Below are 26,005 nucleotides of genomic sequence, written 5' to 3'. Positions count from 1 at the left end.
GAGTCGACCAGGGAGCATTCTGCGGTCAATTAAGACCCGCTAAATCAACCCCCACTGAATCAATTGCAGCAGCTCGATCCCCGGTAAGGAGTGTTTCAATGCAAAGAGTCGAAGGGTCTAACTGATCGCTTTATTTGGGGTCAGGAAATAATTTTCTCCTGGGTCAGATTTGCAGAGACAGTGGGGGTTTTCACCTTCCCCTGCAGCATGGGGCATGAGTCGCTTGCAGGTTTACACTAGTGTAAATGGTGAATTCTCTGTAACTTGAAGTCTTTAAATCAGGATCTCAGGACTACAATAACTCAGCCTAAGGTTAGGGATCTATTACAGGAGTAGGTGGGGGAGGTTCCGTAGCCTGCAATGTACAGAAAGTCGGTCTAGATGATCATGATGGTCCCTTCTGACCTTAAAATCTAAGAGCCAATAAAAGTAGCCTCTGGGCCATGAACAGCAAATGAAAGGGCAGCAGACTGAGACAGGCGGTGAGAGGTGACAGAAGTGGTCTCCCACAAGTCCAGGAAACATTTATAAACACATTGTTAAATATAGAAGTATTCAAAATTGTAGATAAATGGGTTTATGATCTAATTTCTGACTTTTAAAAATTATCCTACTATTATAAACTATTGTTCTTAACGGAATGATATATTGCTTAAACTTCTCCCCACCCACAACTGCTTTCACTGCTACCTAAAAATCAAATGTATAGAGAATATACCAACCCGCTACAAGCAGAATAGGTGGCTTGTCAGGATGAAGTTCCATTTGTCGAGCAATCCAAGGCCCATCAAAATGTGCATACCACCAACCTTTCTTCTTGTTCTGAGGATCTTTATACTGGTCTGCTGGGCGAATGAAGGGAATACGGAAGTAACGCTGTTGTCTGTTTATTTCAATCTCCTGTTGCCTGGCAGGCAACTGAGCTGTTGGGTTCTGTTGAGCTATTTACAAAAAACAAAGTTACAACTGCAGATAAAACAGCAAAAGCAGCCCTTAACCCCTTAACGCCGCCTTTTTCACGTGCAAAAATCTGACATATTTCCTCCTCATATACATTCATTTATTAATTAAATTAAATCAATGCTAGAAAGCAGATGAGCTAAAACCATACAACTCAAAATTTACCCTCTTGCGTTTTCACAGTTAGTGCTCTCGGGAAGAGCCAGTGTTGGCCTACTTGGTAGTTTTCAGCACTATGCTGTCTGGCCTTGAGCACGTCTAGACAATGGGGTGGCTAAAAAGCCACTCTGGTTTAGAGTAATAGTGAAGATGTACTGTTTGTTATCCACCCCTTTACAAACATAAAAACAAAGGATTAAGCAGCAACTAGTCTATATTACAGTCTATCCCTTCACAAAATCAAGTCAGACCACAGAGAAGCAATTTTAGATATAAGAGGCTAACGTAACATTGTACTATCTAGAGAAAGATGTTCTTTTGATAATCAACAGAAAAATCTTGTAATATCATTAAAGACATCTAATGCGTTAACAGAAATGCTGATTATTGTCCATTTATTACGAAACACTCACCAAAAATTGCTTTATGAAATGTGCATCGATCTTACAAATTAGAATTACTTTCTGAGACTCTCAGGGCTTGTCTCCACTTACCAGGGGAGCGACACACAGTAAGTTGACTCCAGCTAGGTTATTCACCTAGCTGGAGTTGTATAACTTAGGTTGACTTATTCCCCTAGTGTAGACCTGCCCTCAGGAAGTATTTACTGTATGTCATTAAAATCAGCCCAGTTAAACAAAATTTTACATGAGACAAGCATATTTTTAGCTAACTTGTTTCTTTAAGAAGTTCTGAAAGCCAGGCTGATGTGATCTTCTAAACAGCAACCTTAATATTAATATATATTAGTCACCTATAAAGTAGCAAATCTATACTGGACCTTTAATAAAATTAAAAGATGGCAGTTACATTTAATGTATATATTTTTGCAGTTTCATAAACAAGACATTAGTAAACAGAATAGCAAGCCCCACTTGCTATCTCTTCCATTCGTACGGGACTAGAATGGTTCATTAAAGTGTAGAAAGCAACATCTGAAATGTAAATGTTAGTGCCTGAAAATTATACAGAAAACAAGAATTTTTCATGTCTACATAAGGAAAACAAGAAAAGCTTTTCTACAGAACAGGTTTTTAGTAATGTTTATTACATATGAGTTATCTGTGGATACCACCTTTATACACTAGCATTGATAAAACATGTTCTATATGAAAGAATAAAATTTTGAAATTATTTATATTAAACTGCATAGAATTTCATGAATTTTTGTAAATTGCCTAAATGTGCATCACAGCACACTGAAGACATACTACTATAAAATACATCTCTGCATTACAACAGCAACCAGTAGGTCTTGTTTCTATCCTTGTGCACATTTACATCCAACAGTAAATCTAATTGGGTGAGGGATAGCTCAGTGGTTTGAGCATTGGCCTGCTATAAACCCAGGGTTGAGAGTTCAATCCTTGAGAGGGCCACTTAGGGATCTGGGGCAGAAATCAGTACTTGGTCCTGCTAGTGAAAGCAGGGGGCTGGACTCAATGACCTTTCAAGGTCCCTTCCAGTTCTAGGAGATAGGTATATCTCCTATTATTATTATTATTATTATTATTATTATTAAAGGATAGAAATTATGAGCAGTCAGCTTAGCCTTAACTTTTCAATGCTAGATATTTTGACACATACAGAAATACTTCATTTTAAAAAGGAAGCCAGCTCCCTAACGTTAGTTTTTGTTCTAAGAGAACAGCTGCTATATTAAGTTGATTGCAGAGTTTTGCTACAATAGAAAAATGTGTACAAATGTAATAATAAGAGTAGAATTAAAATAGCATATTATTTCTTGAACTAAAAAATGAGATTAACCTACATCAATAAGGTGTTTTTCCCAACACGTAGGATCTCATTATGAAAAGAAATTCCAAAAATATACAACCATTAGAGAAACCAAGTGGGTGAGGTAAAATCTTTAATTGGACCAACTTCTGTTGGTGAGAAAGACAAGCTTTCAAGCAACACAGAGCTCTGGTAATTTAATACATACAGCCATTAAGTGTCCACATGTTGAGTTAATGTTTTTTGTGTTAAGTAGAAAACAGTGAATTATTATTTTTGATTGGTATACTTCGATTCTACATACAAACGTAGCAAAACGCTGGTCAACTGAAGTTAGTATAGAGCTTATAAATGTTCCTATTTGTTAAAGTTATCTTACATAACCATATCCCCACTTACTTGAGTTGTTGAAAAATGGTTCAAAATCTGTAAACAAATATTCCATATTGAAAGAGACATAATGCTGATGCTGTTAAAGTTAAACTTCACGAAATACTGAAAATGTATCACCAAACCAGATGACAAACAGAGATTCCACTTGTAATGGAAAAGTGGGCGTTGAGGTAATTATCTGCATTTCTGTGCTATTTATTGACAAGAAGAAAATGTTTTCTTTTATTACGTTTCACAAATCTATGGTTGCTTATAGTCTAACTGGGATATAAATTTGAAATTGACATTTCAGTGACATAGTCCCATTCACAAAAAAACAAAACAGTGGTACAGGTGTACTCAGCACAGATTGCAAGGATAAATCTTTGTTAGTTATTTCATGTGATACCTTTAATAAAATGTTGACATTTTTACATGGAAAGAAAAATTATTCCTAGATATTAACAGAACTGTGGCAAATTAAAGAAAGAGAGATGCAACTCAATTTTTTTGGCACTATAAAACCCACCAATTCTAATCCCTTCTCTGAACTAGTGCTAATTTAACATGTTCCATTTCTCATGAACATTAACATCTAATTACTGGACAGTTTCTATAAAACTACAATATACTGCTGAGTGGATAAAAACGGAAATGTGTTATTTGAATCATGTATTCAGTGACATCTAAGAGAGTTATAGCACAAACACCCAAGAAATCAGGCAAGTAATTATTCACTATATTGAAGGTTAGTTATAATAAATGGAATTGAAATGTTCATTTAGTGTAATTACTTACAATAACATCAATTGACTGCAACACTAATATGGATTTCTAAAGGTCAGTATTATGATATTTCTACATTTCTCTATCAACAGTGGTTTATTCACTTAAATACAATACAAATGTGGGTCTCCCACAGAGAGCCATAAGAGTTGCACACACACATCCAAAGGTAGATTTGTGCTCTTTATGGAACATTCCTCCCATTAAACACCAAATAGTGTTATATGCAATCTATGAAAATACACCTTTATCATCCATCTAATCTCTTAAAAAGCAAAAGCATTCAATCTCATTAGTGCAGTATTTTAAATTTCACATAGTGAACACCATTTCTGAGACCAGCAGGATGAGAGTCACATACCGAAACACAGACTGTAAATCAACTGTCATCCCATTTTCAACATTTTTAATATTAAAGTTTATTGAACAGAAGTTAAACTGTAAAAATGTTAGATGTTGGTTAAAATGAACCAACAGGGAACACAAGCAGTTGCTGGATAATCAAAGGTTAATCAAAGGTTAAAAAAATCTTGTCTTCAATATATTTTTATGTCATGCTCATTCTGAAAACATATGACATATGAAATCATACCACGGAGCAGCCACCAGCTAAAATTGTCTGCCTTTTTACTAGTATTTCAGCAAGTCAAAAAAAAATTAACAGACACTGTTGGTTCAGGTACAGCAAGTTGACTCTGAGGATAATTAGAATCTCTGACTTGGTCTATCTTTGATAATATCTACCACAGAGAATTGCATCAAACAGCAGAATTCAGAGAGAGGGTTCTCTTCTAACAATAACCTGATTCCTAAATAATCTAAACTTTTTGTGTGTGTGTTATAGGATGTAGCTGAAGTAGCCTCTAGTAGGGTTTTATGAAGAGTGCTCTTCATCAACTAAGCCTTAAGTATCTTTCTGCCCAGTGGTTAACTTCTAACAAACTGCCAGCACACAAAATACCAAATCTAAAACTATTTCTAATTTATAGCAAATGTGAATTAGTAAATATGATTGTTTAGAAAATAATTATTTTAGTTAACTTATACTGGATCTTATGAGTAACACTGTATTTTAACTGCAAACTATTTGTCTTAAAATCTGTTTAACAGAGTATTTTACCTACTTTCATACAAACATTTAAACAAAATAACCCTTTTCTTCAACAGAGAAATATATTTTTTACAATAATCTGCTTGTTTATTCTAGAAACATTTCACTTGAAAAATTTTCCCTATTTATTTTAAAAAAATTTACTTTTCTCACCATAGTCAGTGACTGATTTTGGAGCACGCTGTTCTGTTTCTGTATTACGTTTCTTATTCTTGGATTTCCACGCATGATATACTTTTAGTCGCCTGTGAAACTCTTCTCTGCAAGCTGCCAGTAGTTCAATATCTGTCTCAAAAATAGCAAGGAAGGACAGAGTGCGAAAAATCAGAAGACAAACCTATTTATAAAACATGTTTATATATATTTGTTACATAATTTTAGAACAAGTTATAACATTACTTGCATTGTAAGAAATACAGTTAATTGAAAGCTTGTAACAAGTGAGAGACAATTCTAAACTGAGCAAAGCAGGCAGATAGGTGCTATGAAGGCTTATTACGGTATATAGCTCTGCACAAGCACCACAATATGGACCTTTGGCATTCCTCATTGCAGCAGGACTTACAGATGCAAGCAGACTAGGCCCTATCTTTAACACCACCCATACATTACTGAGTAATAAATTTGTGTGTGTCAGTCTCTTACATGTGAGTGGGAGTTTGTCAAAGTCACACACCACACTTTTATCAGTTCAGCTGAGGTGGAATGAGCAAGGGAGAAGAGGAGGAATGGCAAGTGACTGGCTTCACATCACACTTGAAAGCGGATCCAAATGCTGGTGAGACCCTCTTCACTGTCCCTCGCTCACATATTCTTCTCCTTACTACAGTCCTGGGGGAAGATCATCCCCTGGTGAAGGATCTGTGGAAGACAGCTGTAAGACTGACTCCCAAGGACTCCCTTGCAAGTACTGGCAGAGGAGGTATACTGGGATGGGGGAGTGGTAAGAAGAGAAACGTGAAGATTCACAGTTGGATTTTCTAGTGTTTTTCCCCAGTACCCACAGGGTCCAAGCATCCTTCTCCCTTCTCCTCACATTGGAAGCCAAATGCAGTGGACAGCCTGGAAGGTTCTTTTTTCTCTTTCTGAAGGTAGGGATGGCTACCAGGTTTGGAACAGTCATCTAGAGTTATGATTTATGATTTGCTCTCTTTGCCTATTCATTACTGCAAACAGAACCTACTTCATTCCTGCCAACCATACAGGGAACTAGCTTACTGAAAACACTTGGCAGCCTGGCTACTCAATCAAGGCCTAGACTTTTTCCTTTAAACAGAGATGGTTACTTTTGTCAAATTATCTGGCCCATACAGATAATAGATGGTAGAACAATACCAAATGCATGTCACTGGTTACCTAAGAGGGTTTGAAATGGGTTCACCAGAGGTGAACAGCTAAATGCATTAACCCACTGCACGACCTAGTCTGCAGCCAATAGTGTCTTAATCCCAAAACTCAAAAATTATAAAAGAGAAGTCTCAAATTTAAGGCTAACTCGGTTGTTTAAAAACAAATCTTGAGAATGGACAGATTTCTATCCAAGATATCTGAGGAGGAATGAGACATCTGACAGATGCATCCATTAGCCTCAAGACAGATATCTTTTCCAAGAAATAAACCAATTGTTCATAATTGACACAGGGTAACAATTATAATACAATATAAAGGAATATTACAGATTAGTTCATCTCTTCATGATACTGAAAATATTTAAGTATTATATAGATAAGCTGTAGCTTTTGAGAAAATTAAGCAAAGCTACAACGTCAATACGTCTAGATTGCTTTTTAAATTAACTCATTATGTTCTTTTTAATTCTGTTGAATGCAAGAAATTACAGTTATAAATTTAGAAGAAGATCTTACAAATTCAGGGTAAAACTACATGCATTTAGTTCCATTTCACTGAAATATAAATTATTTTTAAACAATGTCATTAAAAATGTATAGCAAGTTACTCCTGACTGAAGTGTATTAATTTCACAGATACAACTATGAGTATAACAGGTAACATAACAGCATTGGTTTCCTCAAAGGGAAATGGTATATTTGCTCTCTCCTTCGGGGAAAAGTCATTCAACTCAGTTTTTCATCTGAGACTAAATTAGTGAGTTCAAAATTCTGTCCTGGTGAAAGAGGCAACAGATTTATTGTACTATTGGAACACAATCCCCGTCAGTCCCAAGCAAACACAAACTTACCACAGGAAGTATTGATTGTATCACGAAGTTCTGCATATTTCCACTTACTAAGATCATGCTTCTTAGTGCCAGCCGCAGCTTTTGTGGCTTGAACTGCAGGGCCCCTACAGTTATAACAAACAATAATAATGTTCAAGGTACAGAAAGGAAAGGAGAGTGAGAAGAAATATTAGTGACAACAGGACACGCAGATTGCACAATCATCTCTGTGCAATATGCATTACACTGAAAAACATTATATGTTCTAAGAGCTGAATGCAAAAAAGATAAGATAAAATTCACCTGATAACTTCCAGCAGCATAATATATCTTTATTGTAACATATTGGCATTATTAAAAAGAAACTCCAGTAGGACTATAATTTAGATCCAAAATCTGACTTACCTCAAATATATTCTGTATGTACTTTGTATTCTAAATGTTCAATTTGCACATTTGCAAAGAGATTAAAACAAACTAGAAGTTAATATACAAGTGTGGCTTGCCAAAAACAAGGCTGTGTGTATTCCACAACTCTTTTTGCAGCACCCTTTAAATATAAACTGTTCCCAGAACTACATATACTCCTGAGGACATCAATAATAGCGATGCAGAATAAAGGCAGTAAACAACAACAGCAAAGTAAATTTTAAGTTCCACTAGCAAAACAAGGGTGGGGGAAAAATAAGTAGAAAAGAACAAAACTGAAAAGGAAACAGCTTACAATGTCTAAAAGCACAGAGAATAAATAAAATAATGTTTCATCCAAATCTCCCAATGTAATAGAAGAAATAAAATTAATCCTACATTAAAGTAACTTTAAAGTGTCTCACTTATTCACAAAAAATCAGCACTAAGTAACATGGATGGAAAGGTCATGAGACACCACCATTCACAGAACAAAGGCCGAAAGACATAGGACCCCATGGTAATCCATGAAAGTTAGGATTAACTACATCAGGCCCAGACAAGTGATAAAATGACCAAAGTTGATACTTTGATGATTTTTCAAATATATCAGTCTTCACTGTAGTACATTCAAGGCAGACAAATTTAACATCCTATAATATACTACTGTCATTTGATTTCGAGCAGCAATAATACAGATACTATTATCTTTATTTTTACTCTTAGTAGTTATGACTGAGGGATGAAAGCACTCTCGTCATATCTGAGATTATCCTGTGTATTAACAATACACAAATTGGGATTCCAGCATCACCATCCCTAAGGAATGACAGAACATGTTGAATTGTTGAGAGATTTGAGATAACAGATACATGATTTTGGTAGCCTCTATTAAAGCACAGGAATAAGCTAGGAAGCAGACTAAATTATCTTTCAAACTCTGGGAGCATCCATTCTCCAGGCCAGGGGTTGAGGTTATTACCAGGGTAGTACATCACTAGATATAGGCATATCACTAAAAAAAAGATCAGAAGAAATATACCATGTCCTTTTTGTGCAACTTCATATTGTAGCCCTGTCTTTGCAGGAGTACAATATCATTAGAATGCAACTAGGTACATGTATGTGACTGAGAATTTTTACTTTTCTGTAAAGTTTAGAGTGATATTTAGATACAGTGTCATTTTGTTTTTATGAAGTTACACAAGTTCTCAAACTCCTAGAGATTATTACACTTCTAAAAGTATCAATATATAATTATAATAGAATATATTATGTAATTTATACAAAAATATATTAATCATGGAATCTTATTCAGATATAGGTGTTTGGAGAACTTGTGTAACTTTATAAACAACCACACACACACACACACACACACACACACAATTCAGGATTCCTCCAGTGACATGGGGCATCTAGTTGTGATTGTCCTTGGAGCAGAGAGAATACTACATACACAATCATCAAGAGGACAGAATAAAATCAGCTAATTTATGCAAACATCCTTGTTAACAGCAATTCAAACAACAACTCACATGTAAATGATTAACTCTGCAATTCCTTACTCTTTAAAGCAATCTCAGACCTGTTATGACCATTCTCAGGTGCACAACAGACTTGTAATAACAGCCCTCGATTAGAAATTTATTACTATACATCTGACAAGTTTCATACTGAAGTTATATTCTTCATCCACTAAACAATACAAAGTTGAAATACATTTTGAAGACATTTCCTGCCCCCTCTAGAATTACAAGACATGAATATAAAATGTGTATAAAATCTCACCTGTGAAACAAATTACCAAATGGAAGACTACTTTTTAAAATATATTTTAATACACTGTTAAAATATCAGTAGTATGCCATTAAAGGATTGTTGTTAAATGTAATTTCCGCTACATGCCTAACCTTCCTGAACCATTAATTTGACAAATCCTGAGGATTTTCCTTATTTAGCAACATCATCCATCACTCCTAAGAATCCCCTACAGAGTTTAGATCAACAGAAGTAGGCCAAAAGGTCTCTGGTCACACAAGTAATCTTTATGAATGTTAATCCAATTGAATGGCTTAGCCTTTCCATTACAGTACTACTCTGTGCTGAGATCACCACTTTGTTTTTTTCCACGTGGTTTTAAATAGCCGGGAAGTAGCAAGAACAAGAACACCCCTCTTCATACTGGTTTCACAGTGGCAGCTGTTTAGTCTGTAAAAGGCCCTCTACACCAACATTCCACACAAAGATGGACTACAAGCCGTCAGGAACAGTATCCCCGATAATGTCATGGCAAACCTGGTGGCTGAACTTTGTGACTTTGTCCTTACCCACAACTATTTCACATTTGGGGACAATGTATACTTTCAAGTCAGCGGCACTGCTATGGGTACCCACATGGCCCCATAGTATACCAACATTTTTATGGCTGACTTAGAACAATGCTTCCTTAGCTCTTGTCCCCTAACGCCCCTACTCTACTTGTGCTACATTGATGACATCATTATCTGGACTTATGGAAAAGAAGCCCTTGAGGAATTCCACCATGATTTCAACAATTTCCATCCCACCATCAACCTCAGCCTGGACCATTCCACACAAGAGATCCACTTCCTGGACACTATAGTGCTAATAAGGAATGGTCACATAAACACCATCCTACACCGGAAACCTACTGACCATTGTACTTACCTACATGCCTCCAGCTTTCATCCAGACCACACATCACGCAATCCATTGTCTACAGCCAAGCTCTAAGATACAACCGCATTTGCTTCAATCCCTCAGACAGAGAGAAACACCTACAAGATCTCTATCAAGCATTCTTAATACTTCAATATCCACCTGCTGATGTGAAGAAACAGATTGGCAGAGCAAGAAGAATACCCAGAAGTCATCTACTCCAGGACAGGTCCAACAAAGAAAGTAACAGAACGCCACTAGCCATCACCTTCAGCCCCCAACTAAAACCTCTCCAGCGCATCAAGAATCTATCCTGAAGTTGAGTCTAACATTGTCCAGTGAAGGATATGCACCTTGTGGGGGGTCAAAATGGATCTGTGAACACCTTGGGTGCTGTGGCCAGACTGAAGGGGAGGACTCTTGGTAATGGTCTTGGTAGAAGAGAAACTCAAGGAACTTCTTGTGGACGGGATGGATATCTATATGAAAATACGCATCTTTTATGTCAAGAGCTGCAAACTATGTGCCATCCTCTAATGAGGGAATTACTGATGCCAAGGAGATCATGAGGAATTTTAGTTTTCAAAATAACTTGTTTAACTGACACAGATTGAGAATTGGCCTCCTTTCTGCATTCTTCTTGAGGATCAGGAAGTACTGAGAATAGAATCCCTTTCCATAGTGTTGAGATGAATCCTTTTCTATGGCTCCCCTAAGGAGCAGGCAGTTGTAAAATCTCCTTGTGAGAGTGGTTCCTGAAGAGGAACCAGACAGGACAGTTGTGGAAAGGAGTTATCAGAAACGCAACTAGATAGCCTCCACAGATAATGTCTAATACCCATTTATCTGTAGCGAGGGTGCTTCAGTCTTTGACAAACTGGATAAAGTGGCCTCCAAACAATCTGAACAGGGGAATGAAAAGGTATCAATAAAGGGACATGGGTCTTGAGAGTCTCATCAAAAGAAACGCTTTACCTAGGGATTAGAGTACAAATTGGCAGTGGATGTTGCAGAGGCTAGGTTCCTAGGTCTATACACCCTCTGTCTCTTGCGTGGTGGCTCCTGAGGAAGTTGATGATAAAAGGCCTGAGGAATTCATCTTTCCCTATACCACTGTCTATGAGGCTTCCTCTTGTGGTATAAATGCCCAGCAAGTGAAGCGCTGTTTGAGTCTTTGAGGGAGTGGAGACACTTATCCATTTTCTTGTGGAATAGTTGATAGTATAAAAGGAAAGATCTTGGACAGTACTCCTCAGCTCTCTAGGGAAACCTGAGGATTGCAACCACAAGTTTCTCCTCATGACAATCGCCATAGCATCCCCCTCAATGTGGTATCTGCTACATTCACCCTGAGTTGGAGAGAAATTTTGTCACCAATTTGCCCTCATCTACTAAGGCCTGGAAGTGGGATCCATCCTCCGCAAGGATCTTGTTCTTAAACTCTAGAAATCTAGCATAATTGATAAAATTATATTTGGACATGAGGGCCTAATAATTATTGAGATCCTGACCTGGAGGGAGGTGGAAGAGAAGACCTTTCTTCCCAGCAGGTCACATCGCTTGTGTTCCTTATCAGAGGGACTATCCTTTGGGTGCTGTTGCTTGGACCGCTCTGTAGCCATATTCACCACCAGCTAGTTTGGCAGACGGTGAAAGAACAAGAACTCCCCCCACTTGGATAGGACATTGCAATGCTTCTTGGCTCTCTTAGGGGTGGGAGCACAAGAAGCAGAGGTGTGCCAAACTGCCTTTGCTGGGTTCATGGTAATTTCATTGACAGGGAGGGCCATTCTACAGGGACTGGAGGGCTGCAGAATGTTTAGTAAGCTGTGCTGAGGCTCCTGAATTTCCTCCAGGTGGATCTGTAGCACTGCTGCTACCCTATGTATGAGCTCTTGGTACTGTTTAAAGTCATCCGGTGGAGACAAAGAAGATGGAGTGACCACCTCATCCAGTGACAATGAAGAGATTGCTCCCAGAACCATCGGATCTGGCTCGCCATTCTCCTTTGAATATCCCAGTGGGGCCAGTTGTGTAGGGCCAGGCAATGGCAAGTAGGACTCATGCATAGATCCTAGGTGTCTGGGGGTAGGATTCCCATGATCTGCAATATTGCCAATAAGATGAATCCATTGGAGGAGGGGGACCCCATGGCACAGAGTAGCCCCTGTCCCAACCATGTCGGTTTGGAGGCCTGAATCCTGACCTTCTAGGACCTGTGTCCAGGGCCACCTCTCCTCCATGCCGCAGAGACTCCTGATGGCTGTGCTTGTAGGCTGGCAGATAGAATCATCACCCCTTCCATCTCCTTGTGATAGATTCCTCCTCCCATGTAACATCATCTTGGAATATGGATGGACCCAATGGAAATGGTGAATGTGGATGGGAGGAAAGCAAAAGATGTCCTCCAGAGAGAGAGACATCTCTGATCATCCTGGAGCCTCTCTGGTCACGTGGTGGTTGGCTTTCTCCAGGCCCGCATTGCTATTGGTAATACCTTGTTTCCCAAAGTGGATTGAAGCACCAGGAGTTATCTACCATGTGTCTTCACCACTAGAGCCAGTGTTGGAAGCATGGATCTGTACCCTTGTGTGCCCTCTTGACTTGTCAAGAAGATTTAGGGGGCTGAAGAGCTGAGTACCCATGCGTGTTGGCTCTCCTGAGGGGGTCAGGGAGGACTGTCCTTATGTCTGTGAGAATGTCCCTTACTCTCCTGTGAAGCCTTCTCTTTAGGCTTAACAGACTTAGCCTCTGTTCCTCAACCCATGCTCAGAGGTACACTGCCTGCTTGTTGAGGCTGATGTAGCGTGTGTGTGTGGAGGTCCACAGCTCAGATCTGATTGGGGCTTCACTGCCTTCTCCATGAGGTGTTTTCTGAGTCTCAGTTCCCGACCCTCACAAGTTCTGTGAGGGAAAGTGTGGCAGATGCTGCACTTAGCAGAAATGTGAGCCTCACCCAGGCAGTAGAAGCAGCGTTGATGTTCTTTGCTCACAGTAAAGGAGTGAGGGCAGGAAACACAGTTTTTGAACCCTCAGAGCCTGGGCAGAATCCCAGACTTCTTGGAGGAAAAGTTCCTGGGCAGGGGCAAATAATACTATCTAATTATCTATGCTATACTATAAAAACTACAAAAATTAACTATACATAATTCACAATGGAATGACACATACCAAATGGCAGTAAGAAGGATCTGGAAAGGCATCGGTCTGCACCGTCCTTTATGCTATCAGTTGGGAGCACAAAGATCTACAAAGCACATGCAAGTCAATGGACACTGCTTATAAGAAATTCCAAACTCAAGCGCATATCTCATGTGTGGAATAAATATAGGTACCATCACTCAAAGAAGAATCACAAGTTTCTAAACAATTGAATTTAACAAGTTACCACACTAGGGTACACTAACAGTACTAGGTTATGGACAGAACTTAAAAACTATGCTCCTACCACTTTTGGCCAAAATTCTTGTGATATTTTCTGGAAACTAAGGGCATGTTAACTCCAGTGACTCAGCTCAGTTCATATGTAGTTACTCTACAAGCCCCCTACTTATGTTCCCCCAGCAATTTCAATTGGATGTGCTAATCTTCCTTTTCTCCTGTTCAAAAATTCTGCATGTAATGTTTTTGTGCAAACGTAAGCATCTGCTGTGTTCAGTACTATCAGCACTACAATTAAGAAATGCCACAACAAACATACTAATATCTTAAGATCATATACACACAGCATAATATCTTGTTTTCTGAAGGGTTGATTTTTAAAAATGTAAAAGAAAGTAAGATTTCATGTGAACTTCAGACAGCATGTCATAAGGCTGCTTTTTATCCTTGAGGTTACCAAAGACACCTTGTAGTTAGTAACTCAATAAAACAGAATTTTATTTAGACTATAAAACTACTACATTATTATACCAAGATTGCTGAACAAACAGCATCTGGCATTTTGTGTCTCAGTGCTTCAGAGAGTACTTCTTCTAGGGTTGTAACAACAAAGTAAACCTCAAATTTTCATTTTGTTTGAAATGGAATTATGTCTGGATTTAATTTCTTATTAAAAAGCTACTTACGGTTACATAAACATAACACTTTTTATGTCCTTATTAACACTATCCTGAACTTGTCAGCATGCTGCCTGAAAATTTTGGAAAAGTGTCAGTGTCATCTCAGATACAGTGGAAAAAGAATGCTCTTCGAAGCTTTTCCTTATCTATTGAAATTATTCAAACAGAAACCTTAAGGTGCAATTTACTGATAATTTCTTTCTGAGCATGTTTATGCAATCAAATAAATGTCATGGCAAAATAATTAAAGAAAGAAATCAGATAATGATTTTGAATAGGAAGCATACTGATACAGCAATTTCATCCAAAAGAAAAGGTTGATTTATTTCATTGAGCAATTAAATATAGAATTCCATTATTTTATATGCGTCAGCCCATTTCAGTTTATGATTTCATTTAATTGAGTGATTAAATTAATTTTGGACGGTCTATTCACCCACCTAGACAAAACGTCTGACATTTCTTTGGCCATTTGTTCCCTATAAGAAAATTGATACATGTACATAAGAAAAGTGTTATAGTCAAATATTAATAAGGTCTGTTATGACTGATGGTATATTATGTCTAAGATAAAACTAATGCAGGAGCAATAAACTTCAACCAAATGCTGATTTATATTGTGGTAACTCCTTCTGAACGTTTGCCTCTTTCATACGGGCTAGTTAAAATTAATGGTATTTGCTAGATACTGAATCTACGTACACTATTTATAATTAACTTTAAACATTTCTTAGACATAAGCAAAGTATAAGGTAGGAAGTATTAAAATTGATGATCAAAGGTCAATGTATAACAATGCTTACTATTATAGGGGAACAGATAAATAATAAAAGGACACTACAAGAATTTCTTCTAATAAGAGAATTACTATAATAAGAAAGTATTGCAAAACTTAGTGAAAATAAAGTGTCATACGCAGTCATTTGAGGCCTTGTTCCATTGACTCTGCAAACAGAAGATATTTAGGTTAGTCTGGCAATTTCCTAATTAGCTTTCTAATAATCTGAAATGTCAAGAAGACAATCAGTTCAACTTTTCCCTCTCCCATCCTCCTCTGATTTATCATCTAATGATTTTATTTGATCCAGGCTCAGCATTATGAAGCCTTTTTTTCTTCTTTAATCTACTGAATTTATTGATCAGAGTAACACAATTAGAAAAAATGAAATTAAAATAATTTGGAAAAGCCTTACTCCATTTATAGATGGCCTTCCCACTTCACCACATTATAATCTGGAATTTACTTATTTGCACATAATCAATTGATTTCATCTTTCTGAATCAAAGACTCAGACGTGCAACAGATGCACTTATGTGTGGTTGAGCATACTACAAAAAAAAGGGAACAATTCTTACTTAGCAACTACTGGAACAGGCTGAATAATTTCAGCATCCAATCTGTGAAAAGACACTTAGAATTGAAATGGTTTGTCATAATATAGACCCACATGTCCTGAATGTACACAAATACAGTATCAGCAGTAATCTATATTGCATACATCCTTATGTACAGTACACAGATATTAAATATACACATTTAGATTTCTCTCCAGAAATATGTAATGAAATAACATATTCAAAAGTGACAGACTAGCCAAAATTTAAAAGGATTAGTGTGTATTTTGGTACCAGATACTGTAACCAAGCCAGTAAATGTCAACAGAATAAGAAAACAAAATGGCAATGTATTCATTTACTTAACCTGGAAAGTCAAACAGAACAAAACACAGAGTGTGTGTACACTGAATACAAATTGAGGCTGTTTACAGAAGGACATGCTACAAATTGATTTTTTTTCCTAAAAAACAGCATGATAGAGAAGAACACATTAGTCACTACTTACGCTCCTTAGAAACAGAACATACTATTGTATCGTCACATGGCTTTTGGCTAAAAAAGCTCCTGGTGCTGATTATTAAGTACTCCAAAAGGAGTATAGTTCGATGAAAAAAATAGTTTTGCTCATGTCACGATGCAAAAGTAAAACCAAAATTGTTTGTCGAAATGCTATGCAAAGCACTGGAGAGGCAGTGAGGCTGAATGAGTTCAGTATACTTAGTATGTTGAACGTGGGGTGGGGGAGGGGAGAGAAGGAAATGCAAGTTACAGCAATGTAAGCCTGTGCATGTTGGAATGTGCGGTTTGTCTGCCCCCAAGGAAAACACAAAGGTATAAGGGTCTGCTAAAATTTTAACAAATACCCACTGAGCAAGAATGTTCAGCAGTGATTTTTCAATGCTTAACTTGTTATGTTTAGTTCCCACCTCTCCAAATCTCACAAAGGAATTTCTTCTCTCTGAGCACTATTTCCATGCAATGCTTCAAATTTCAAACCTCTCCCTGCAGCCAATGTGACTAAAATGTCTTTTGAGGATTTGTGTAAAAGGGATTTTAAAAAATAAAATAAAATAAAATAAACCTTGCTGAACTCAACAGTTTTATCCAGGGGTTCTCAAACTGTGGGTCATAACCCCACTTTATTGGGGTCGCCAAAGCTGGTGTTAGACTTGCTGGGGCCCAGGGCCGAAGCCTGAGCCTAAGCCCCACCACCCAGGGCTAAGGTAACATGCCCCCTGCCCGGGGCGATGGAGCTCTGGTGGCAGGGGTCGGGTGGACTCGGTCTTCGGTCCCCGCTCCTGGGGTAGTGAAGTCATTTTTTATTTTCAAAAGGGGGTCACGGTGCAATGAAGTTTGAGAACCACTGATTCAGACTGAACAAAATTTCCACAACTTTTCTAAGCAAGTTTTCTAGTGCCTATACACAAGCAGTTAGAAATTAAATTAGTTTGCTTATGCCTCAAAGAAAGTTATAACAAGGGCAAACTGGATTCTTCACTGCATTTACAGTTGAAATAATCTAAGAAAGGATTTACACTGATGGAAAACAAGATGGACGTTTTTGTAAAGTGTTGTCAAACTTCCCATTCAAAAGTATTTCGGTTTTTCTAAGTGTGGTTGCACTCACTTATTCCCTGAGTCTAGAGAGTGGTGTTGTGCACCCAACCCTCACCATGTGTATGTGCGCATGCGCACATGTCCATGTCCATGCATAAAAACAAAAAAAAGGGAGGAAGAGACTCAGTTATAGCTCAAAATGGGTAGATTGTTTTTCAGGTGTGTTTAGGATATCCTGAGATCTCTAGTGACACTATGTTGCCACATTAAGCTGTCTAGATCCTTGTTCTCTTTCCAGTGGTTCAAAGCAGAGGTTTCCTTCCCCTACCATCTGAATAGATAGAGAAACTGGAGAAGTTATGAGGAAAGGGAAGGTTAAGCATCCATTTTCTCTACTCATCCTATGTGCTTCAAAGGGCATCCCAGGCAGGGAAGACAGAAGGGCCAGGCATATCCTCTGGCAGCAGGAAAAGTAGGGAAGATTAGAGCTAATCTCTTGGAATGCATTTACAACACTGCTACACCTCTCCCTGCTCCTCCTCCTCCCATCCTTCTCTCTCTCTCTCGCATGTCTTGCAAGGAAGGTTACTTGCCAACCAGTCCCCATTCCTGGGCTCCAATTTTTGCCTATTTCTTAGCACTAAGGGACATGTCTATCTACTCCTTATTTTTTTTCCCCATAAGAGTTGGAAGGGACCTCAGGAGATCATCTAGTCCAACCCTCTGCTCAAAGCAGGACCAATCCCCAAATGGCCCCCTCAAGGATTGAACTCACAACCCTGGGTTTAGCAGGCCAATGCTCAAACCACTGAGCTATCCCTCACTTGACGGAGGAAAGGTTATGGAACTAATACCTCTTGTATATCCCACTCCACATCTGTATCTAATGTAGGGACTTTAAAAATAGAGGGGTTGCTCACACACACATTCTGCTTGCCAGAAGCTAGGACTGGGTGACAGGGCATGGATTACTTGATGATACAACCTGTCTGTTCATTCCCTTTGGGGCACCTGCCATTGGCCACTGTCAGAGGACAGGATACTGGGCTTGATGGACCTTTGGTCTGACCCAGTATGGTCATTCCTATGTTCCCTCCAACCCAGCATTTCTAGGTGCCTCTGGTGCAGCTCTACTCCTTCCCCTCAGCTGTTGAAAAGCTTCACTGGCCTGGTTGCTCCTTCCTTTCCTGGGAACCATGTCTCTTGCTCTGTCATCTAAAAGCAAATTCTCAAGCAGAGCTCCGGAGGGTCCTACACCTCCTCAAAACAAATATATGTATATAGAATATCCAATTGGGACCATAATTTAATCTAAACCTCATTCTTCACCCTCACAGATTAAGAGAAAGTCAGGGAAATGGAAGCACTTTAAAGAATAAGAACTATTACTGATTCAAACCTAAAGAAGCTGATCTGTCTGCCACAAACTTGCCCTCATTATCATCAGGTAGAGCTGCATACCTTAATTTACTCATTTTGCATTCCTACACATGGTTTTGAAAAGTTGCTCTTTGATTTGAGAGACAGATAAAAAAGCATAGATTATATAGGAAACTAAAGACAAGGGAGGAAGTGAAAGCTTCCAGAACTCTGTCTGTGTAAGTATCACACCTGAATTTCCAAGTGGAAGTTACAGTGGTTGCTGTTAAAACATCAACATTTATCAACTGATACCAAACAGTGCCTGAGATAACTATTATATGGTGACTGTTAGTAACTGTTGTCTTTTTAGTGGAAACCTCTGCAAGTCAATACAGGTACTCAACAAAAATACATATCATACCATGTAGTTTATAACCATATCATCTATATACACATTGAAGTAAAGTGCTAATAAAGTGTAATAAAGAATGTAATAAAGAACAGAAAAGGATTTTCTGGGTTTTTTTCTTGAGTTCCTTAGAAATTCCTTGTCATCTGCCAACTTTTCAAGATGCTTCCTTTGTACAAAATAATCACTATATTCAATCTGTCTTAGAGTGGACTGTGGAGGGTTCATTGTTCTTCATTTGACAAGTAAATGACATTCATTTTTTATTTTACTCCTGGGGGAATTCTGTGCCACTGCGCAATGCAGAATTTTGCAGAAATTAATGTTGTGCGTGCAGAATTCCCCCCCACCCCAAAATGGGCTGCAAAGTTGCTGGTTCCCATTAGGGGCTGCTGGACCAGGCAGAGCCCAGCTTTCAAATAGAAAACACTGATCCCGGGAGAGGGAGAGAGCTGGAGGGTTCCCAGCAGCTGCAGTTCTTGGCATGCACTGAAGCAAGGAAGCAGCAGCACACAGGAAACTCCATGCAAGCACAGGACCTAGCATAAGGCTGTTTCACCCTCTGGATCCCTGGGTGGAGAGGGGATGCCAGTGTCTGGGCTGGGGGGTCTGCAGCTGGGCTCTGTGGGGGAATGGTGCAGAGAAACAAGAACTGGGTTATCATAGGGATTTCTTTCTCTCTCTACTCCGGGGGGGGGAGAGGGTATGTGTGTGTGTGTCTGTATTGTTAGAGATATTCTTGCTGAGAGGTATTCTGAAATAAATTACCAAAATAATTGAAACTGCAAGATCATATAGTGCTATTTTTGATTACTAAAATATGCAGAATTTTAAAATAATGTGTGCAGAATTTTTACAAATTTTGGTGCAGTATTCCCCCAGAAGTAATATTTGTATGTTGATTGGCTGACAGCAGGAGGGTACAAGTTTATCATTGTATTCCTGTATGTATACAGGGAACAGTGATAGAATATTCCAATAGTTTTATATTACTCAGAAAACACACAGACTGAGCAATCACGGCAACATTTAGTTTCTGGTACACTGTACATTAGTTTTCTGGTTTGTAAAAAGTTTAATTTTTTCATTATGTCATTCTAGATTAGTAGAGTTTCTAAAATAGAATTCTGACAGACAAAGATACAATATTGAACACACAAAACTGCCTAAGCTCTTTTTCTTTAATTCTATCTAAAATATTGGAATGGATTTGTTACTGGAAATGTAAAGGGACCTTCTTGCAAATATAATCCCTTCTGTAACAACCAAGGTGTCATCTCAGCTACACCAAACTAAACAAGGTTCATTACATTAAAAGATAGCTCCTTGTTTTGTATAAAATTACCATTATCAGTTTAGTGAAGTGTTATGAAAAACTTGTATTGTTCTTCTATGTGTAAAATTAAGATCATGGAGAACAGGATTCTCTAAACTGAATTTTGTAACCACAAGTCACACAGGGAAAAACGCATTCAACACACACACAATGAACAGATGAATAGGGCCAAGGATCACAGAAAGCCAAGTGGAAAATAAATCAGTTATATGCATGTTAGCTGTCTAAGAAGTTTATTTACTAGTTTATTAGTAAATACCCAATGCTGCTGTGTAGTACTTACCCTATAAAATTACATGAAAGACAATATAATATCAATGACAAAGCAAATGCTGTGACATTATCTAAAAAAAACTTTGGAGGGTCTATATCTTTTAATAGAGTGCCTACAAAGTCAGTTCATATAGGCTTTTTTTTAATCTTGACAGGATTACACATGCATTTCCAATTCTGTATTTGCCAGTTAAGATACAGAAGAACTACTATTTCCTTCTAGGTAGGGGTTTCTTTTTTAAGAAACTAATTTATGTTGTGCTACTGGGATCATGTAAGTGCCAGAAAGTGCATACACTGGATTACACTAGTGAAATCTGAGTTTCTAATCTCAATGGACTGTATAATCATAACTGAAATTGGCTGTCATCCATACTAATAAACTAATAATAATCTAATAAAATGTGAGAAAAATATTGTTTTCACCAAGGCAGTTTCCCACAGAACTGGTCATATTAATGCACATATGAAAGGGAGATTCAGGATAGATATCTGGAAAGGCTTTCTAATTATGAGCATAGTCGAGCACTCGAAAAAGTACCAAGAGAGGTTGTGGAATCCCCATCTTCGGAGTTTCTAAGAACAGGTCAGACAAACACCTGCCAGGAATGGTCTAAGTCAGGGGTGGCTAACCTGTGGCTCCAGAGCCACATGCAGCTCTTCAGAAGTGAATATGCAGCTCCTTGTATAGGCACCGACTCTGGGGCTGGAGATACAGGTGCCAACTTTCCAATGTGCCGGGGGATGCTCACTGCTCAACTCCTGGCTCTGCCACAGGCCCTGCCCCCACTCCACTCCACCCCTTCCCCTGAGCCTGCCATGCCCTCGCTCCTCCACCTGCACCCCCCAAGCCTCCTGCATGCCACAAAACAGCTGATCTGGAGGTGCTGGGATTGGGAGGGGGGAGCACTAATGGGGGGGGCTGCTGACATATTACTGTGGCTCTTTGGCAATGTACATTGGTAAATTCTGGCTCCTTCTCAGGCACAGGTTGGCCACCCCTGGCCTAAGTATTCTTCATCCTGTCTCAGGAGGAGGGGATGAACTAGGTTCCTCTTGAGATTCCTCCCAGCCCTACATTTCTATTTGTAGCCACCACCCTCCTTGGTAAGGGGGCAGTGCCCCCAGAGAAGAGACATACCTTGTGGGCCCCCATGGAATTGACGACACCGAGTCCTGTGATGTTGACTTCACGTCAGCAGCTGAAGGGGAGGGGAAGGGAATGCAACCCCCCAGTCACCCCAGCATCTCTCCTCCCCCAACCAATGGGGGAAGGGAGACAACAGCAGTCACCACCACCCAATTAGAGAGCAGAAGACAGCCAAGCAGCACAACAAACATTCTCTGGCCCTGTGCAGAGCCCCAGATGCCCTAGGAAGGGAATACATAGCCCCTCTTTCCCTCCACATGGCAGAGATCAGCTGAGGAGTGGAGGAGAGACGTGATCTCCCTACAACCTGCCCACACAGCACTTACAGGGCCCTGCACTTGGCCTGACTGTAGCACTTCCAGGCCTAGCAACTGGCCAGTCTTTCCCCTCAGGAGGGGACAATCCGTTCCTCCTGCAACCTGCCTGCGAGCAACAGAAGACAGCGCCCCTCTCCTTCAACCATCTGCAGCCTGCCTGCCATGTCGCCAGCCCACACCAGACTCTGGACTTTGGATATAGAGACCTAACCTACGGGCACCTGGGCTCATGGGGTCCAATCTCTAAGAACTGCTGGCACAGTTCCAGAGGGGAGCAGATAGATAGTGTCTATCCAGCAATCCTCAAAGAGGTCCTGCTTGCCTGCACCAGTCTCCTCACCACATAGCCAGAAGAGAAACCTGAATGAGAACCCTGTATTATAGTTAGACAGTTAGGGTTTAATATTGTATCATTACGGCACTTTTATCTGCAAAAGGACTTTCATCTGCCTGGATCATTAAGACCTGCTCAGTTGCCAGTATAATAAAGCGTGTGTATGATGGAATATCCTTACTGGCTTGCAATGTGTCTCCACTGCACCAGCTGCATACCAGAGATATGAGGGAGAGACAAAACTGACGGGGGAGAAACTTTTGGGTTTGGGGAGTGCGTGGTCACGTGACTTATTGTGCTGGCTGGCATAGTTTTTAGTATTTTTAAAATATTATTAATAAAATAAAATCATTTTGTAGCCCTGAGGATTAATCTGTTGGTTTGATAAAGTGTGTAGGCTGCACAGATTAATAGAATTATTTACAATAAGCTGTAATGCAAGATATCTAGAAGCTTCTAGGCCAGACATCCTGGCCAAATTTCTTCTGTGACGCTGAAAGCAACCTTTAAGACCCTTATTCAGAAAAGTAATAATAGGAGACAAACCTACGCAAATTGTCTAGGGACTTTTTGAATGTCTGCTAACCTTTCACCTAGTTAGGGTGAAAAGGAGGGTATTTTTGCCCACAAATCTAACACGTACACCACAAGATACGTACATAGCTGTCATTAATACGTACACAAAAGGTCAGCCTATGAAAACAGGTACCCTCACCTTTCCATGGGGGAAAGACAAATTTGGGCATAGGAGGAAGGATTTCTCCCTATAAAAAGGGTGACAATCCTCCATTAGGTGGGCGATACACCTCTCTGTTTCCTTATCATCTCAACCTACAGCGAGGTCTCTCTCTCCTATGAAAGCTGTCAATACTAAGTCGTAGTATTAATTCTTTTCAAAGTTGTAAGTATGAACCAATTCTTATTTCTGCTAAAGCATCTATGCTAAGAAGGGTTTAACTCATAACTAAACTTCCTCTATCAAGGGTGTGAAAATTCACTCTAGTGCTATTGTTGCAGAGTGCAATTAGAACTGTGATATTTGTAACTTTGTAATCTCAAACTGCTTTTAACATTTTACATTTACTTCTTGTTTCATTGATTTTAAATAAAAGGTCTTTAGTGTAAGTTTCCTGTCAAATACCCCAATCTCCTTGTATAAATTCTGTGAAGCCTGATTTAAGACGAACTTTATCTTCTGATCACACATATTGGCGAGCCATACCCATATTATTAATATCTATTAAGTATTATTAATATTATTAATTAATTAGAAAATTAATTATTAAATAAAACTAAATTAAGTGGATAAATTCCACTGTCCCTACTAACCCTCCCCAAATCAGGCTACAATTTTAATAGTTTAATATGGTTATTGATTGTATGGCACTTCAATCAAATCCTTATATAAAAGTTTATCGTTATTATTTTTAAGTTGTTTGCCTGTGTAAGTTTGATTATTTGTGTTTACGTGTAGTATCCACTGCCTTTGTGTGGTTAACCCCTGGTCTCACTGGAGGCACCGCAAAGTAGCTTTATTCTTTAGCACACCAGGAGGAAAAGTCAGGCGCCTGATAGCAGCACCATGAAATGAGTCCAGGTGATAGAAACTTTGGGACTGACCAAAGACTGAGGTACCCCTCTCTTGTTCACACATCGTACAGATACTTAGCCAGTGCCAAAAGGGGGATTACATATGATTATACTCGCATTGCAAATGGACTAAGCATTTTTAAGCCAACCAAGCTATTTTTCAACAAATTTGACAGCGTTATTTGGAAAATATAATACTCCAGTATATTGGTTTGAAAACCCCATTTTACTTTTATTTCTTAATTAAAAACACAAGTTCTCTGTATTTTATAACAATAGGATCTGTAAAAGAAAAGTTTTGAAAGTAAAGTAAGAGTACTAAATGACCATACCTTCGCAATCCTAAATCAAGCTGAGCCTCATCACTGATGAGCTCTGCTTCACTCTGTGCAATTCTCATCGCAAGTTCACGGTCACGACGTTCTTGTTCAAGGACTGCCTGTTGTTGGGTCTCTTCTTCACGCTCTCTAGCTAGTTGTGCCTCAATTTCAGCCTGTGTAGTATAAACATATGTTTTTAATAAATGCTTTATACTCACCCACACACCATGAGAAACTACTACAAAGGTCAACAACGAGGTAAGTGATATTTCAAAGGTGAATTTTGAAAAAACTAACAACCTTTGTCAGAGATGTTGTGAAGGCCAAGAATATAACAGGGTTCAAAAAAGAACTAGATACATTCATGGATGATAGGTCCATCAATGGCTATAAGCCTCTCTTTGCCAGAAGCTGGGAATGGGCAACAGGGGATGGATCACTTGATAATTACCAGTTCTGTTCATTCCCTCTGAAGCACCTGGTGGCATTGGCCGCTGTTGGAAGACAGATATTGGGCTGGATAGACCTTTGGTCTGACCCAGTATGGCCATTCTTATGTTCTTAATTTAGGATAAGAAAAACATCACTGTCTTCACTAATCTAGGAGGATGGAGTTGGATCTGGATTGCATCTATCCATCTGGATGATATATTTGCAACTAAAAGATGTCTTCCAAGAGAGTTTTGTCCCCTTTGATAGCTGTAAGCATCCTGGAACTCTCTAGATTTATGTTAGGATTGCTATCTGCACTGATATAGCCTGACTGTAGCTGTGGCATGGCTTTTAGTAGTGCAATTCTGATGCCCTCTCTGTACAAAGCTGCAAAAGCCTCAAAGACTGAAACATGATTTGGGGAATGAAAAAAATATTTTAAAAGTCTAGACTATTGAAAGGCAAAGGCCAGCACCTTCACTTGGACATCCTCGGAGAGACCAGATATTTTTAGTCCTAGCCGTTACTTGTTCTTAACACTGACCGCTGAAGCAATGGATTGGAAATTTGTAACTATTTAAGAGAATGTTCATAAGCAGAGACTGATAAGATGCCAAGAAACATTAGAAAGAATCGTTCTGTAACCTGCCGTCAATAGTGAGATAAAAAACATGCTTTCTAAGTGGAACCAACAGAACAGTGGTGTGTATGTGAGACTTCAATATTTAACACATTGAAATGGTTCTAGGACTCTGGAAAGTATAAGTGACTGAGACAGCTTCCTGAAGAACTCCAGAATTAAAGGAATTTTCATGCATTACATGTTCTTCGTTTGATTAACAGTCTGTTATGAACAGCGGGAAAGCAAAGGTGGGTGGGAAGGTAGATGGGATTGTAATATCAATGGCAATTCTGTCAATCATTCTGCAGCAGGCTTGCTCTTTTACAAGCTTGTTTTATTGTAAAAATTGTTCTGGGATTTGATTACTTCTAAATTACAAAAACTTTAAATATTCATTTATATCAGCAGCATTATGCTTGTATACAGAAATAGGTATAATGTCAAAGCAAAAAAATCCCATCTCCAGCTAGCAAGAAATATTATATTTTACAATTCTTATTTAACTGTAGG

General features: G+C 38.9%; 1 protein-coding gene across 8 annotated transcripts in view; it reads right to left on the bottom strand.

The window, feature by feature from the left end:
* MYO6 (myosin VI) overlaps window positions 1–26,005 on the bottom strand; it is a 124,475-nt gene that overhangs the window by 4,442 nt on the left and 94,028 nt on the right. For 3 of the 8 annotated variants that reach the window (XM_045011141.1, XM_045011147.1, XM_045011148.1), the window contains 8 exons: window positions 24,454–24,614; window positions 15,812–15,853; window positions 15,371–15,400; window positions 14,896–14,934; window positions 7,326–7,429; window positions 5,279–5,410; window positions 3,256–3,282; window positions 723–941 (listed from right to left, as the gene is read on the bottom strand). In XM_045011141.1, coding sequence (XP_044867076.1) covers window positions 723–941; window positions 3,256–3,282; window positions 5,279–5,410; window positions 7,326–7,429; window positions 14,896–14,934; window positions 15,371–15,400; window positions 15,812–15,853; window positions 24,454–24,614 — 754 coding nt within the window. The remainder of the gene's footprint in view (window positions 1–722; window positions 942–3,255; window positions 3,283–5,278; window positions 5,411–7,325; window positions 7,430–14,895; window positions 14,935–15,370; window positions 15,401–15,811; window positions 15,854–24,453; window positions 24,615–26,005) is intronic. The other 5 variants (XM_045011142.1, XM_045011143.1, XM_045011144.1 and 2 more) reach the window with 5 other exon arrangements.

The sequence above is a fragment of the Mauremys mutica genome, chromosome 3, assembly GCF_020497125.1.
Source record: "Mauremys mutica isolate MM-2020 ecotype Southern chromosome 3, ASM2049712v1, whole genome shotgun sequence".
Lineage (NCBI taxonomy): Eukaryota > Metazoa > Chordata > Testudines > Geoemydidae > Mauremys > Mauremys mutica.
The sequence above is the reverse complement of the archived record's forward strand: the minus strand, read 5'-3'. Positions and strand labels throughout refer to the sequence as shown.